Raw genomic sequence first — 16,554 nt, forward strand, 5'->3', positions numbered from 1 at the left:
GGCGTGTATCAGGCCGAACGTGCTGAGAGCGGCTTTCGTGTGGACGTGACACTACATATCGTGGCACCTGAGGTATATGCACTAACTCTAGCTAAACTGTTTCGAGAAACACAACGGTTGTTAGAGCATATCGTTTAAATTCAATTTTCTGACCGTCACTTTTGTTAAGTCATAAAAGACAGGATGACAGAATATTAAGTTCTTACTTGCCATTTTTTTATGCTGATGAGGGTTTTGGCAATTTTTAACCAGATATATTTAAAATTACAAAAAAAGAGTAGAGGAGTACCACCGAAATATCATATCAAGTAAAAGTACATACTATCTCAGACTTTCATACCTTTTTCACTCAAGTTTTCGGACGAAGCTTAAATTGTTATTTTCACAAAATCGTTCAGTTTGGCCAGTTCAATAACCTCACATAAGTGAAACCCGAATTACTTTTACAATTCCAGATTTCTAAAAGTTTTTACATCAAACGACGACATTCAGACGTCTGTAACCTGCAGAAACTGATCAAAAGAAACAAAATGAGTTCAAAAAACTGCATTTACTTGAGAACTCGAAACGTTGACGAGTGCGAATTTATAGTCGGATACATTTCTAAGGGCTTGTACAATTTAACAAGAGAAAAAAGATAGAGTACCGTCAAAGGTGTAAAAGGTCTATAAACTAATTGATTAAGACAACTATCAAACTCCGTTTTATCTTCTTGTCTATGGGAATGACATTCCTCAACAAAGAGTAACGTGAATTAGGCGTGAGTGGGTAACTAAAATTATGCACCGGTTTTGAGACCGATGACTATGATGCTTATGAAGGTAACCTGAGCTTTGATACTAATCTCGATTGTTACCTTATAATGCTGCTGTCCAAATGTCAAAAAGTTCAATTGCTAAAACTTTCATTTTACCAACAACAGAACAACAAACTTTCGATTATTGCTGGCTAACACCGGCTAGCGTTCTTTTTTTTTATATACCAGCATTATAAATTTCTACTTCAAATAAAAAAAATTGATGCACTGTGCACTGTCACAAAAACATCTACATTTTGGGTTTAGCATTTGTTTACAGTTTAGCTTATTAAATTAGACCTTAGTTGAACGGAATTGAGTTTTAATGTGACTGATAAATGGTGAAATCGCCTCACAGTGTCCTCATCAAAAACTTCCGTCGTTACTCATTCGAGGAGTTTATTTGTTTCACCCGTGTACCAGAAACTTCTTTTCCGGCGCCATTAAAAGTTTTGATTCATTTAGAAGTGTTACGCTTTACAATCCCTCGATTTGAGTTGTCTTCGTCCAATTAAAGGGTTGTTGTACTTTGTTAAGATTTTACATAAAGTGGTGAATTGTTATAAATAATTATTTTAAAACTGTTATTTTTTGATAGTGCATGGTTCTTTGGCAAAAAATAGGCTGGTCGTTAAAAAATAACTCGAATAATTCGTTATTTTTACTGATAGTCGCTGTTATTAATATTACTATTCAGGTAAGAGCATTAAATACGCATAAGCCGTTGCATCTTTTAAGTGTGAATCTCCCTATCAAAGGTTACTGTGAAGAAGAACATTATTTTGAAAAACATTTAATTATGCATGTTAACGCATAACTATCCTCAATATTGAATATCTTTAAAATTTTCTTTGTTGTGTAGTTTATACATAATATTGGTACTCAAAAGATAGCAAAGACACCAATATACCACGATAGCTTGACAATATCTTTAGATTTATAACCGAAGATAACATCTATAATGAGTCTTAAATGACAATTAATGATAAATTATAAGTACCACTAATGACACTTAATGCATACCTTATTTAAAACGCATTAGTTTGTTTAAGTCGCTTAAATTCAAAATGTGATTTCTTTTAAAGGATTATTCATAAATTGACAACTGCATTCGTAGCTATGTAGAGCAAAGATCATTCTAACAAGCTTAAGATCAACGATCAATAAACAATATGATGATCACCTTTCGTATTTCTTTCCATAGTCCACTAAAAATCAAGAAATCAAAATCGTTATTCAAGTTAGGCCACCAAATAACACTTTAACGACACAAAAATATACCTACATACAACACCCTGTATCGCTCACCTAGTACCGCTTGTTAAGACTATAGCTGAGGCAAAAAGGCGCAGAAAACTCCAAGGCATAGTACATAGTCACTTACATATTGAATTGCACAAATTGATCCATGTATCTTTTCTAAGTATTTGCTTCTACGATTCGGACGGTATCATTTTAATCTAAAAGGAAGCTTGACCTCTTAAAGACTGTTAAAATTGCAGAAGTGAAAAAACGCGCTACTAAGTGTAGCATGTTGTCTCGCTTCCACAGCTTTACTTTAAGAGGTGATGGAACACGGCCTCCTTGAAACGGTTCATCAAATTGGTTAAAATGATATTTTTACATACACGTCTTAACATAGGCAAATAAGAATCTTGGTGAAAATTATTCTGCTTATATTAAATTTTGTTATTAAATCTACTTACATATAAACGTAAAGGAAACATCTTAATTAAAAGCCGTTTATCAAAACAATTAAATGCAAATAAGAGTGTCGAGGGCCAAATTAAGGAGCTGTTTAATTTAAATAAGCAAAATGGAGGAGCTTCAGTCACGCCCACATGTGGGGGTCGTAATGACGTATTTTGAGCCTCCCGAATACTGCTGCCACCCCATAATAAAGGTTAGATGTCTTTTATTGGAGATCGCAGTTGTAACTTAGTGGTATTACCATTTAACTACCAAGTCTAAAGTTGTAGGTTCAATTATTAAGCAATTATCACTTGCTAAAATCGGCAAGGTAAACACCATCAAATGATGTAACGGAATGACCCAACCGGAGTCCTTAATCATGAGCAGACGCGGCGGGATCGCGAGTCGAACTGAGGACTCCGGTTGGGTCCGAAACTAGTCGGGCTACCCCGATAAATACGCGTGAGTAAACCGTTACATCATTTAATAATGAATCATTCTCACGACATCGACAGTTACTATCAAAATAAGGTAAACACCGTTTTCCAAAGGTGGCTTTTAATCTAACTACAATGGATGCCTGCAGACAGTTTAAAAACGCTGACACCAAGATGGACCTTAGCAAAAGATAGGAGGCAAGAAATTGACATTTCGACAAAACCCAGACATTGATACAATTGAATGACTTTTACTAGGAAAGAAATAGTTTAAAAACTTAGTCTTCTTAGGCAAATTTTGAACTGCTGATAACAAATTTGCACGGTTAATTCAATATTCTTACAAGAAGTATAGATTTGCGCAATAAATTACTTAAAAATCTTTTCTTCTTTTTCTTCCCTCAATGGTTCTTATCGCTCAATGATTCTATTGAAATGGATCTAGACATAGCAACAGCTATTCCGAGTATTACACATGAAGATGTTTTTACTGCATGGATGTAGACGTCTCAAATAAAGCTACAAATACTTGTTCTCCAGTGACTCCGTGATATTATCTGAATATAACGGTAAGTCGTATACTGTCTACAAGTCAAAAGTAACAATGACTTACAAAAACAACCTTAAGGGCGTTGGAATAAGGATAATCTTATTGTAAAAGTGTTGCCAAAAACAAGTAGACGAATGTACCGTGGACGACAAAGGTTTGATGCCATGTTGGAACCTTGGTTCAAACGTTGGTGAGACATACGTTTTTGAAAAAGAGGTTTGCAAGACATGAAGAAGGCAGTAGCCCAGCTGCAGGATATGAAATAAAAATGTATGTAAAACACTTTGGATTTCTACCTGTTACAGTTATCGAGTGAAACAGAGGTGGGAATAGCAAAGCGACGAAAATTAAAACACGCAGTTAGATTTTTTTATAACAGTTACAGAAAATCCTCGAGCTTATTCATTGCTAAATTTCATTGGAGAGAGGTTACTAAGACGTATCTGAAACTAATACTAAGATGTTGCATATTTACAGTGACACGACATCAGAGTACTTCATATTGGCGCCAACATTTGGCATTGGTGTGCCGGTGTCTTAGGCACGTGCCACCATAGCCCTGAGGTAATAGGTTGATATTATCAAATGTAACAGGATTACCAGGCGTCTCGGTTATTGGCGCGTTTCGCGAAATTTTATGCTAATAACACAGCCTTATCAGGTAGCATCTTTGAGGTAGCTTAAGTTGCTCTCGTATCCAGGCTCTACTTTTAGTCTGGATATACATATTTTTAACATTTAACATTAACATTTAATTATCCTTAAGTAAACATTTTGATCAAGAAAAAAAATTGCAATTGATTATATAACTAAAGATAATTTCGCTCGGTTTTTTCTCAATAAAAAAGCTATTTACTAGAGCATTTATAATAGGCACGCGTATTTTACATGCCACCCTGATTTTTTCGTAACTTTTAGCTGTCACGCGCCGTAGGTAAAGGCGAGTGCAGGGGAATGACTGAAGGCTGTGCAAAACACAATGTCTTACAACAAAGATAACAGAATAAACACATCATTACAAAAACAATATTAAGACTTTAAACTCTTCAAATACTTTACAACCAGGCAACGGCGTGCGAAACCATAAAGTTGATACAATTATCTAACTGTAAATTTATGGACGGCACTATAAACAAATTATTTAAATGAACAATATAGATAAAGGCTAGATTATAAATAGTTGTGAACACTCGACTTGACAGTGTAACAATGGGGCTAGGATTGATTGTGGTGTGTGTGTTGTGCGTCACTGCGTTGTGCAGCGATGGGAAGAAGACGTACAGCATTTATGAAACTGTAAGTACGACATACTTATTTATTTAAATGTAGAACGTATTAATTGAATTCTAAATAAACATACAAAAAAAACACATACATATATTTAAAAAATTGTTTTAACCGGCAACGGGAACAGGGCCCAACCTCCTCACGATACGAGCCGTGTCCAAAAGTATCAAACCATTTCTGAATCAAACCATTTATCCAGACGCCCAACGATGGCCTCCATAGATGGTGGTCGAGGCTCTTGGCTATTTATTTTATTGTTATTGGATAAGAGTTACAACTGCATATTATTATGTTGATCGATCACAGGTTAGGCTACACTTGATAGGGTCAGTCCGTGTTTTGCACCATCTCAGTCATAACGAGTTGTTCCTTATTTCCGAAGGCACGTTATTTTGTAAGTCCTGGCTGTTATGTATACATCTCTTACCAGTCTCACTATGGGATATCGTGTTGGACAGTTTATTGGGTTGAAAGTACAGATAGGTAATCGCTCCTTTTAAAAACTGGTGCTTAAGGGCACCCGAAAAGACTGGAAGCCAACAGCAACATACTACATAGGTAGACATTTTGTCAGGGACTTTCTACAAACTTTCTTTTTGGAATATCGTAATGAAAATTCCTTGGAAGAAATAAAATTTCTTAGAATATGGAAAATAATCCCTGTGTAAGCAATGCTGGCCGTTTTATAATCATCTCGTATTTAAACGATTAGTTCGAAATCCATAACTCTCTTTCGGCAGTCCATTAAATAAATATAAACATAAGATTTAAATGTCAATTTCAAAGGAAATTACGTTCTAGTTTCGTGATTTAGTTAAGTAGAAATCCGGTCAAATTGGCAATACTCTAAATGTCGGAGCAAAAACATACGAAACTACAATTTAAAGGGCATTTGCAAATTCATCACGTGGCCTTCTATGGGACACTATTTATATGGTTCAGTTTATTAGGATTTATGATTGTTTGAGAACTTTACCTACATTAATGGCAATAGATTACACCGAACGCTATTTACTTTAATATTTATAGAAATGAAACTAGCAAAATAAAGTGGAACATGGTGATTTTTACTTTCAATGTAAGTTAAGGGAAATAACTTAAAATGTACTCAAATAAGATACCTTATTAAGCACAAAAAGGCTGTTTTAGAATTTCAGACTCACCTTACCAGAATCTAACTTCCAATCCTAAAATATAACGTATCTTTTCCAGGCTCAAAAAATAGAAGCCGATGGCTACCATTCAGAAACGCACCATGTCACAACATCCGATGGGTATATACTGGAGATGCACAGGATCCCATACAAGAACTCCGCAGCGGAGGTGTCACAGGACAGGCCTGTCGTGTTCCTCATGCATGGGCTCATGTCTGCCTCCGTGTCCTTCGTAGGCCTAGGACCCGAAAACAGTTTCGGTAAGATCTGTTTTGACCTATTTTTCATATTTCTTGTTTTTGCCATTTTGAGCTGAAGTAGCAGGGAATATTTTGGTTCGATACCTGTTTTTTCTTTGTGTTCTATAGGCACCATCGTGCAACATATATCTATTACCTTCCTATAATTAGTATTCGGGATACTTACTAAAGAATTATAATATTGAGTATTGAGCATATAAGCTTAATACTTTTAGCGATGCCTCTTTTTCAAAGCTAACAACTATGGTCTACGAATTTTCCAACAAAATTTCAGACCATATTACGAAATGAGCAACCATATTCTTCATACTTTTTACTTCTCCAGAATAATCCAAAGCATGTATAATCGTACAGCTCTCACGTATTATTACAGCCTACCATCTAGTAGACGCCGGCTTCGACGTTTGGATGGGAAATGCCCGAGGAAACAAGAACTCCCGTCACCACGTCACCTTGGACCCTGATGATGTACTCCAGCAGTACGCGTTCTTCGACTTCAGCTTCGAAGAGATCGGTATACGCGACTTGCCAGCCATGATAGATTATGCTCTGGAGTACACTAAGAAAGATCAGCTGCATTATATTGGGCATTCTCAGGTAGGGTTTGAATATTTTTTGCCTGAACATGTTTTGTACTTTCGATAAATTCTTACTGTATTCTTTATGCCATGAAATCCTTGTACGTTAGTGGAAAAAACCTCGTCTGGTTTATTTTTTAAGTTTTAGCTATAGTTGTTGTCTATAGTCAATTAACAAAATGATTTTAAGAAAATCATAGAATTTAGACTAGACGACAATTTGCTATCTGATTCTACAAACCTTGAGTGTTGACCTATAAAACTATTTTCAATTCGATTTACATAAGAAAACAATTTAATTTTATCGTGAAAAAATAACCTAAGACTATTCTACAAGGTCTTTTTTAAACTAGTTTACCTTTATTTGATAACAAAATGTATTTTTATTTCAATTTAAATAACCTAATTTCTTTGTTGTATTGATCAGGAAAATTAAGCATTTTATGAAGTTTTTTTTAATATTTTCTTATTTTAATTGAGCTCTCATTTAATTTCCAGGGTGGCACAGTATACCTTGTACTAAGTTCGATGTTGCCCGAGTACAATAAGAAGATCAAGTCCACTCATCTGCTGGCAGGAGTTGGATACATGGAGTACTTCCCCCACCAGGAACTGTCGCAAATAGCAGCATTGACAGACATGATTTACGTAAGTCAAGTTTCCAAATTTTTCGGGTTGAGAAATTCTAAACTTGCTAAACAAGAGGACTTCTTGGCTTTAATTAGCAGCTGTATTGACGAATATTGAAACAAAATTCAATCAATATACACCCTAAAATGTAATCTCTGTAATTTGTAAAGTTATTGTAAGAAAGTATTTTCATAGCGTTTTAATATTCGACCTATTTTAATTAAATTCAAATATGTCTCTCCACTTAATGTAGTTCCACTTTTTTAACATAGCTTAACTTTAATCTCATCATTAAAAGATACCTGGACTATACATTAATTCAATTCCATTCTTAATTATATCGGTCAAATTTTAATAAGCGTTGACGTTAAAAACGTTTCACCAGAAAACCGACAAACCACATCCTACACGAGCCTTAACACTAATGAGAATAAGCATTATCATTTTCCTGATTCAGAAATATCCGCAGTATAATAAGTAATGTCATGGTGCGATGCATTACTAAGCGAAAGAGGGTTATTTTGATAAGCGATTATACTTGGGTCTGTTCCTATTGATGCTAACTTGCAGAGGCAATCCGTCTTTGAAGCAACTTTTCTAAAATTTAACTAATTACAAATTGTCTAATAATATTGTAACTTAAGATTAAGAATGACTGTCCCTGTTCAGCCTTTTCAAATTAATTATTTAGTCTCTTTACATCTATCTTTTCTTTAACGGATATCTTAGTTTTGTTCCTAGGAGACGAGCTCTCATCTTTCCACCTTCAAATTGTCAGCCCTTTTCTTGTCCACTGACCAAGAGAGGTTCATTAGGTTATGTTTTCTGCATAATTCATCAATTAGTAATCATATTCTCTATCCTTTCAGGGCATAGCTTTACAAAACGGAGTGGTGGAGCTGTACCCGCCTAACTCCACAGAAATGTTTCCAGCTGATCTGCTCCCAGGCCGTACAAGCTACAGGGTAGCGGATTACTGCGCTGGGGACGTCGCACTGAGGCATTATTGTGAGCTTTTCGGTGTCAGACATTTATTGGTAAGTCTACTACGGCAACATTTACCTAGAATTTTTGTAATTATGGAGTAGATTGAAGAATATCAGAAGTTTGAGAAATTCAATGCTAAGGAAACTTTTACATCTTTTTGAGTATCTTATAATCATAGCTTTTTTAGAATGATTGCTGCCTGTGTGCGTTCGTGTGTAATTAATTCAAGAAAGTCTTATGCAATTGAATTACGTGTTCCTCGGCTGTATTAGGGAAGATTTACTTCAGTTAGTGTTTCATGACAATCAGTAAAAGAAATAATACCCAAAGTCACGGGAACAAACTGCAACTATCTCATAACAGATTTTATGAGATATTACGCTCGCTGATATCACACTTATCAAATTATAAAATACTAGCTTTTCGCCCGCGGCTTCGCCCGCGTCGGTGTCGGTTATATCACGCTTCCAAGAGAACTCTTCAAAAGTCCGGGATAAAAACTATCCTATGTTCTTTCTCAAGGTCAACTCTATGTCTGTACCAAATTTCATTAAAATCAGTTCAGTGGTTTAGACGTGAAAGCGTAACAGACAGACAGATAGAGTTACTTTCACATTTATAATATTAGTAGGGATTTAGGATTTTATCACTATTTAAAGGCACTGACACTACATTATATAGCGTTTGATAAAATATTAAAATAAATTTTACTGGTGCTATAAATATAATAAATACTATCAGTTGTTAAGTCATTGCATTGTAAGGAAGTCATTGCTACGTAGGAATATCAAATTTTATCTTTATGATGTAATATACTGATCCGTTCCTATTAGAAGTACTTTTTAGATAAGTAAATCCAATCCTGATCATATTATAAAATGTATTTTTTCAGTGAATTAAACAAATATATATCAAAACGCTAAGGTTTGCTGAGATACTGCCTGGTGACAGGCGGACATATAATGGTGATTCAGTATCAAGGTTCAGTTTTTACCCTTTTTAATCCTGACTAAAAAGCAGATGAGAGCAAGTAGGTTTCATTGTAGATATACTCGTAGATCAACTAAAACAAATTCCATAATGATCGTAATGAGGATTTAATTTGTAGCAAGTATTGAACAATATATTCCATTTACAACGGTAAAAGTACTATTCAGTTAACAAAATTATTAAAACATTACGATTGAATAAACGCCACATTCATTATTACGTAGGTACATTAATATACAAAATACATAAACCTAAATTTAATCATTCATCTGTAGAGTTCCATCGAATATTAATCAACACGTGAATTATTTATGTTTTCACTTTTGTGCACGATTACACATGTTTTGTTTTTATTGGTACAACTGTTATCACAATTAACCAATCAACGGTTTACATTTTATTGGGAACGATTTTATTATGACGAGTATTGTTTTTTTAAACCGGTGGAATTTTCAGAACCAACTGTAATTGCAGTTTAACCATAATTTACATTATTGTAATAGTAACTCTGTCCAATGAATTATAATATTATGAATAAAGCTTTTAAATATATACATAGGTAAAAATATCACGACTTTGTTTCAGAAAAATGTAGAAGAGCCCACCATTTACGATCAGCCGGGTGCAGCTCTCAAGCAAATCGCTCACTACGGCCAGAACATCAGAGACAAAATATTCCGCCGCTTCCATTACGGTTCTCTTGACAACCTCGAAATTTACGGCACCAACACCCCACCGCCCTACGACTTAGGTCTCATCACAACTCACGTGACCATGCACTATTCCTTAGCAGACGAGTTATTGGATGAAAGAGATGTCCTAGCCATGGTAGCTGATATGCCAAACGCAATCGCTCGGAAGGTAGCGAGAGATTCATTCGAACATGGAGATTATGTAATCGCCTTAGATGCTAAGGAGCTCGTGACAGATTACATTATTGCTGCCATTAATAATGACGGGTGAGTGTTGGATCAGAACACTGCATCAATCGTAGCTTGTAATCACCGAAGTCGTGACACAGCAACTATTTATTATTGAGATTTTTGTTGATCAGAGAATGGAGTATGAGTATTAATTTTAAATCCATTATTTGAGACATTATTTTGGATATTTCAGTGTACCACCTCAAACAGAAGCAACACCTGCACTTACACCTGCACCAACACCTGCACCAACACCTGCACCCACAGCTGCACCCATAACTGCAACATCACCTCCACCGACAACAACAACGCCATCAGTAGCCGTTGTTGTTGATGAAACAACGTCTGAAGACAATGTTCTGCCGACGGAATCTAATGAAGTAGCGCCAACATTACCTGATGATATCACGACACCAGCAACTGGTTCCGCACATACATTTAACGTGATAACTTACACATATCTACTTCTAATCAGTTTATATGTTATACTGAAGTAAAAGTCAGTAGAACATTTTGTAAATATTAATATTTTTACCAGAAGGCTCGCCAATTCTTTGTATTAAATATATTTTTTTTTATCTTTTTAAATTGCGTTTTAGTCAAGTTTGAGAAACATTTTTAAAGATGACTGGAAATATTAGTACAAGTCAGAATTCACCCTCTTGAACTAAAAATGAGTTACATATAAGGCACTGGAGATATTTTTCTAAAGGTAAACCAACATGAAACACGTTACGTAGAATATTTTCTTTCCACGACACAAAATTTACCATCGTCTTTGCGATATTTACCATATATTAGATTTGCGATAAAAGATATCGGGGCGGGGTAAATGGTGAAAGGAAATTAGTCTCCGCTGGTGTTGATAAGGGGTAAGTTAGGGGAAGTAACTGGAGCATGCTTATCGAAGTCTAGAAGCGAATACCATAGGGTGTATGCCATCAATTTGTTCCGGGAGCGACCAAAATTGATGCTTAAATATGAATTTGACGCTGATGAGCTCAAAATTTTGCTTGATGAACAATGTTTCTCGAAGTAATAGCTTTTGATAAAGTTAAAGGAAAGATACCGTATGTAGGATTTTTGTGATTTAATGAAAATATCTCGTTGAAGTCTTGATGTGAGAATACCACTCAGAAAAGTATCGCTCAAGTTGCGGCGACTCATATTTAAATATTAAAAATATGTCTAAGGAATCTACTATCATTCTAACACTGATTATTATTTACTACTAAATTTTACATTAAGGCTGATGTTCTTTTTTAAATGAATGTATGTCAAAAAGTTTTATACCAAAAAAAACAAAACACAGGTCAGTGTAGAGCACAACACACATCTGTAAAAACAAATTATTCAACGTAAAAATTGTGACAAATGCCATTGTGTGGTCCCTACTCATTAATTCAGCCTGACAAGCGGGGTCCGTCAAACAGACCTCAGTGATTTATTCGTGTCCTCTTTGACACCTAACACTGACCGTAAAATCGTAAAACCGTAAAATACCGGTCTTCAATACGCCGTCTGTCATTAGCCAATATGAAAGGGTTGGACATTTTTGGTAAATGAAATGGTATTTCATTTCAGTGTGTAACGTCATAACTTTTGTGAATATCTCTATTAATTGTGTTTTTATTGTTCAATTGCGTTCACAGTACGAAATTTGTGTTTGACATAAATGTGCTACAACAATGTACTTGAATGGGAAATTGCAATTTAAATTTGTATTTTAATTTTTATCAACAAATCTCTTATTATCAATCTTTGAAATTTAATACGCTTTCCACAAATACCACCAATTTCATAATCCAATAACTGGAATCAAATATTAGAAAATCACAGACGTACAACTCGAAATGTAACAGGAATAAATATCTTGAGTCAAGTCAAATATATCCTGGATATTCCAATAATCGTGTGTAAAAGCAGTCATCTGTACTCACAGCGTATCAAACTCAAGCCAGTGAGTGTCGTGCTATTAATTAATCAAATCAACAGAGTAACAGCCGTAAATACGTTATGGTATTCAGTAACCGTGTCTTAAGCTTCAACAAGGAGGTTATATGCGAAGATGTATGATTGAAATGCAAGGTGAAAGTTACGTAGGAAAAACAATTGAAATCTAAAATCGTGCCCGCTTCAATTGATTTTATTTTATCTGAGTAGAATTCGTCTAGTTGTTGCCAAAATTAATCCTCTTATTATGGAATCTTTAAGTAGTCGGTGTTGCATCTGCCAGGAATGATTTGAGCACTAAACTACTCGGAAAGTTTGGTAACCTGAGGTCGATGAATTAAACCCTTATTTTGAGATGTGCCGCAGTCAATCTATACATATTTCTTTGATTGCGTCACGGAGTAAACAAAAACTTTGTAACTTTTACTACTAAAATTAAATACCTAACATTCTGACATACAAATTTGTATTTCCCCAACATATATGCAGTATGTATGTTGAATATATATCTGTTATTAAAAGTTTTCATCTTTACTGAATATAATTACAAAGCTTTAAATCATAATTCTATAATTAAAATGTACATCGCTTGTCCTAAAACCCGTAACGAACAATTGTAGCGTACATTAGCGGCAATAAACTCAGTAATTTAGGTCACAACATATTTGCTATCGGGTCATGATCGCAGTTGACGCCGCAATAAATTCTCTTTATTTTGCCTTTAAATTACCGAGCGGTCATGTTTCACACTAGTTTTTAGGATCCATTTTGTTTAGTTTAGTTGGGTATTCTGTACCGCTTTTAGTAAGTTACGATTATTAGCATTCCATATATTATTAACATTTGTTTTTTGGTGTAGAAACATGGTTTCATTGCAAATATTACCAGTTCAAGTAGGAATAGCTGCTAATCTGAACAAGATTCTCTAGAATAATAAAATTACTAAGGGCGACCTAGTGAAAATAAACCGATGAACCAATGAACCGGTCGCGATGGAGAAATTATGGAGAGGCCTATGTCCAGCAGTGGACTGCTATAGGCTGAGATAATGATGATGATGAATAAAATTACTCTCTAAAGTTTTTGGTATTGACTTGCAGTCAGGTGCACAAGTAACACATTTTTGAAAACAATGTGTTAAAAAGCATAATATGTCTTTTATAGTGTTGCCTGTTCAATAATTTGAATTGAACACTTCACACATATAAATTTATGGACGAAGGAAAGCTTCTCGAAAACGTGGTTTCTTATCGACCGCTCATAAATAAACGAAAATTTTAAAACTCACGCAATAAATATCCTTACAATATCGTCACAGAATAGCACATAAAATCGTTTCGGGACCCACCAGTCACTTGAGCGACGATAAAACTTTGATACTCGGTCCTCGGCAGCTTCAGCGTAACGCCCGGTTATTTCACACAGCGCCCGAATTTTATGGACATTTAGAAAATTTCGCTTTAAAACGTCGCATTCACAGACTAGCGCCTTCTCCGCTCTCAAAGGACAATATTATGTCAATTCTCGCCTTCTCAAACCCATATATCTCCTTCGAGCCAAAGCAGCTCCGTTCAAATGGAATTTCCACTTACATAAGCAATAAATACTCTATTTCGTGGAGTTAAAGTTTAAATTTCTTCGGAATAAACAAATCGGTTGCGTATCAAGGTGAAGAAATGAGTCTCAGTAAGAATAGATCCATTCATTCGTTTCAAAGAAAGAAATCAAAATATGAAAATGATTTTTGCGTTTCTTTTCTTTTCAGTGCAGGTGCGATTTCTCACTTTAATACCCACGGCTGGTGCTCAATCATTTTCATCCGAAGTTTTTGTTAATGATTTTGGATAAAAATTTTAGACTTTTAGAACTATGATGAAGTGGACTTGAATAGAGATGGATTTTTATTATTCTATTTTTCGAAAGTGATTTTTTGTTATGTGAAGAACTAATGCCCCAATTTAACTATTCCATTTTGGAATGAACATGATGGATGAATAAATGCACTATTTCGTAAATGTAACTAAACTTCAACAGAATTAATAAAAAAAATGGTAGTAAAATATTTAAATATGTATTTTTGGGAAGTCCTATTTTCAATATTATTGTTATATTCGTAAAAGTATATCTTACTAATTTTCTGCTTATACGAGGAAACCACCATAAAGTTATAGAGTATCGGAGACTTTATACATACCTGAAACAATAAGATAAATCATAATTAAACAATATGTTGTATAACACGTACATCTACAAAAGATAAAAACGCTATAAATAGATTTAACACACGCAATACTCCACAGAGTAAAAGAAAACTTGACCTCCGATACCAGGCTGTAATAAAACAAAGAGGAAGATCTAAAGCTCCGTAAAGCAAACAGTATTGTTCCGAGAGAGCGGGCGCACGAGTGACTAGGAGTCCAGTGCGGATGCCTGGGGACAAACGTGGCGGACAGTGCACAGCGACAGTAATGGAACTGCTTTTGCACTTCGATCCTATTGATTATGCGAGCCTGGTACTTGTGATCACAATGATCTGAGGATTTGTGTTATTTAGCACTTGTTGGTGGTAATTATAATACTAATCACCTATTTTTATGTATCTTCATTTGAGTGAGACAGGATGTTTTTTTATGTAAACTATTTGAATACAGAGGGGACTCAAACAAGTCAAAAAATAAAATTTTGTAAATATACAAAAGTAAAAACTTATGACTTATGACGGTGCTTTAAATGGGACTTTAGGGCCTTCGGGAACTTAACCTTAGGCTTTATTGACTCATAATTCGAATCCTCTTTATCTTATTACATCTGCTGCGGCATAATGATCGTTTCCATTGCATGTCCAGCCTAAACTACTGATTAAATAAACTTTTTCAAATCTATTCAAAATTCAAATCACTCACATCCATCCAGGTGAGCATAAGATTTGATCAAACAGTGACGCAGTGACAGTGTGCATAGCTTTTCCACATGAGACTGGGCCGTCTTTGATGGCACGGCCGTGTCGGCCAGTCACTTAGGCAAATTTGACGCACTCAGTCCAGTCCGCGCGGGGCATTGAGAGGAATCAAAAACGGCTAGGGGATGTTGATGGATCGAAAATTTTTGGGTGAGGTAAAGCTAGGATCAATCTTGGTATACACTTTTGAGTGACGTATAATTGGATGCCAAAAGTTATATTAAAAAACTACTCTATTTTCGTAACCGATCGACATTACGCACATATGACAACTTTTATAAAGTAGACCCAAAACCTGGTTAAAAATGTTACAGAGCCAAATCTTTTAACAGCAAAAGTAATCTTTTCCAAGAAAAATAATGTCCATTTGACTTTATAAGATCAATTTGTTTGTTGCGGACTACAAATTACATTTAGAAATCCTCAACAAAATCTCAAAAAATTCCAAGAAGGTTGACACGTGGTGGGTGGTAGTGTTGCGACTATATGTATAAGTGCGACTATCGTACAAGTTTACCGGCACGGGTCCGGTTCGACGGCCTGATGGCTCGGGGATCGACGGTGACCGCATCTGTGATTGCATTCGCAACGCTCCGTCACACAACCGGAGCGCCCGGCGTAATGACCGGAATGGGACGTCTCTTTTATAGCTCTATTTATGACTAACACTTAGCTTTTCTTTTTAGTTTATTGTAGGGTGGGTTAGTGATGATTTATGTGCATATAAAGAACTACGTCCATTAGTAGTTCAAAGTTACTTAGGACTATACGATCTAACTGGAAAACTGTTCTGAATGAAGATTTCATAAGAACATATATGTTTTGGAAAGTTTTTAAATATAATGTCTTTAACATTCTCGCTGTATATTTGACTAGCTGTTGCCCGCGACTTCGTCCGCGTGGTTAGAAGATAATAAGTTATGATTTATATCTACGTTGTTTTTTCACATTTTCCATTGTATCTTCGCTCCTATTAGTTGCAGCGTGATGGTTTATAGATTAAAACTTTCCTCGATGACTGATCTATTAAACACAGAATTTTTCGATTTGAACCAGTCGTTCCTGAGATTAGCGCGTTAAAACAAACAAACAAACAATCAAACAAACTCTTCGGCTTTATATATTAGTATAGATGCTATAGACAAAGATATGTATGAGCATAACATTGCCAAAACCCAGTAAAATGGTACGTGTTTTCTAGTTTGAAAGCAACAACAGTATTTAATATATTATCCTTTGTTACAAAAGGGTTTATTTCATTCTATACGCCTAAGGCTTCACGTACAAAATTCGAAATACGCGCAAATTGAGAGAGGATACTTTATTTGTCCTTAACATAATTATATCTCTTATACGGC

At 35.2% G+C, this 16,554-nt stretch overlaps 2 protein-coding genes across 7 annotated transcripts in view; one reads left to right on the forward strand and one right to left on the reverse strand.

Annotated features, from left to right (window-relative positions):
- The window catches only part of LOC113496580 (lipase 3-like), an 80,257-nt gene extending 69,461 nt beyond the window's left edge, over nucleotides 1-10,796 (forward strand). For 4 of the 5 annotated variants that reach the window (XM_026875846.1, XM_026875845.1, XM_026875844.1 and 1 more), the window contains exons 3-8: nucleotides 5,975-6,176; nucleotides 6,550-6,773; nucleotides 7,253-7,402; nucleotides 8,254-8,421; nucleotides 9,947-10,320; nucleotides 10,478-10,796. In XM_026875846.1, the coding sequence (XP_026731647.1) occupies nucleotides 5,975-6,176; nucleotides 6,550-6,773; nucleotides 7,253-7,402; nucleotides 8,254-8,421; nucleotides 9,947-10,320; nucleotides 10,478-10,781 (1,422 nt within the window). In that variant the 3' untranslated portion in view covers nucleotides 10,782-10,796. Of the gene's footprint in view, nucleotides 1-4,665; nucleotides 4,772-5,974; nucleotides 6,177-6,549; nucleotides 6,774-7,252; nucleotides 7,403-8,253; nucleotides 8,422-9,946; nucleotides 10,321-10,477 lie in introns of those variants that run through there. The other variant, XM_026875848.1, reaches the window with a different exon arrangement.
- LOC113496585 (syndecan) overlaps nucleotides 1-16,554 on the reverse strand; it is a 355,446-nt gene that overhangs the window by 203,465 nt on the left and 135,427 nt on the right. The window lies entirely within an intron of this gene.

This window comes from Trichoplusia ni, chromosome 8 (assembly GCF_003590095.1).
Source record: "Trichoplusia ni isolate ovarian cell line Hi5 chromosome 8, tn1, whole genome shotgun sequence".
NCBI lineage: Eukaryota > Metazoa > Arthropoda > Insecta > Lepidoptera > Noctuidae > Trichoplusia > Trichoplusia ni.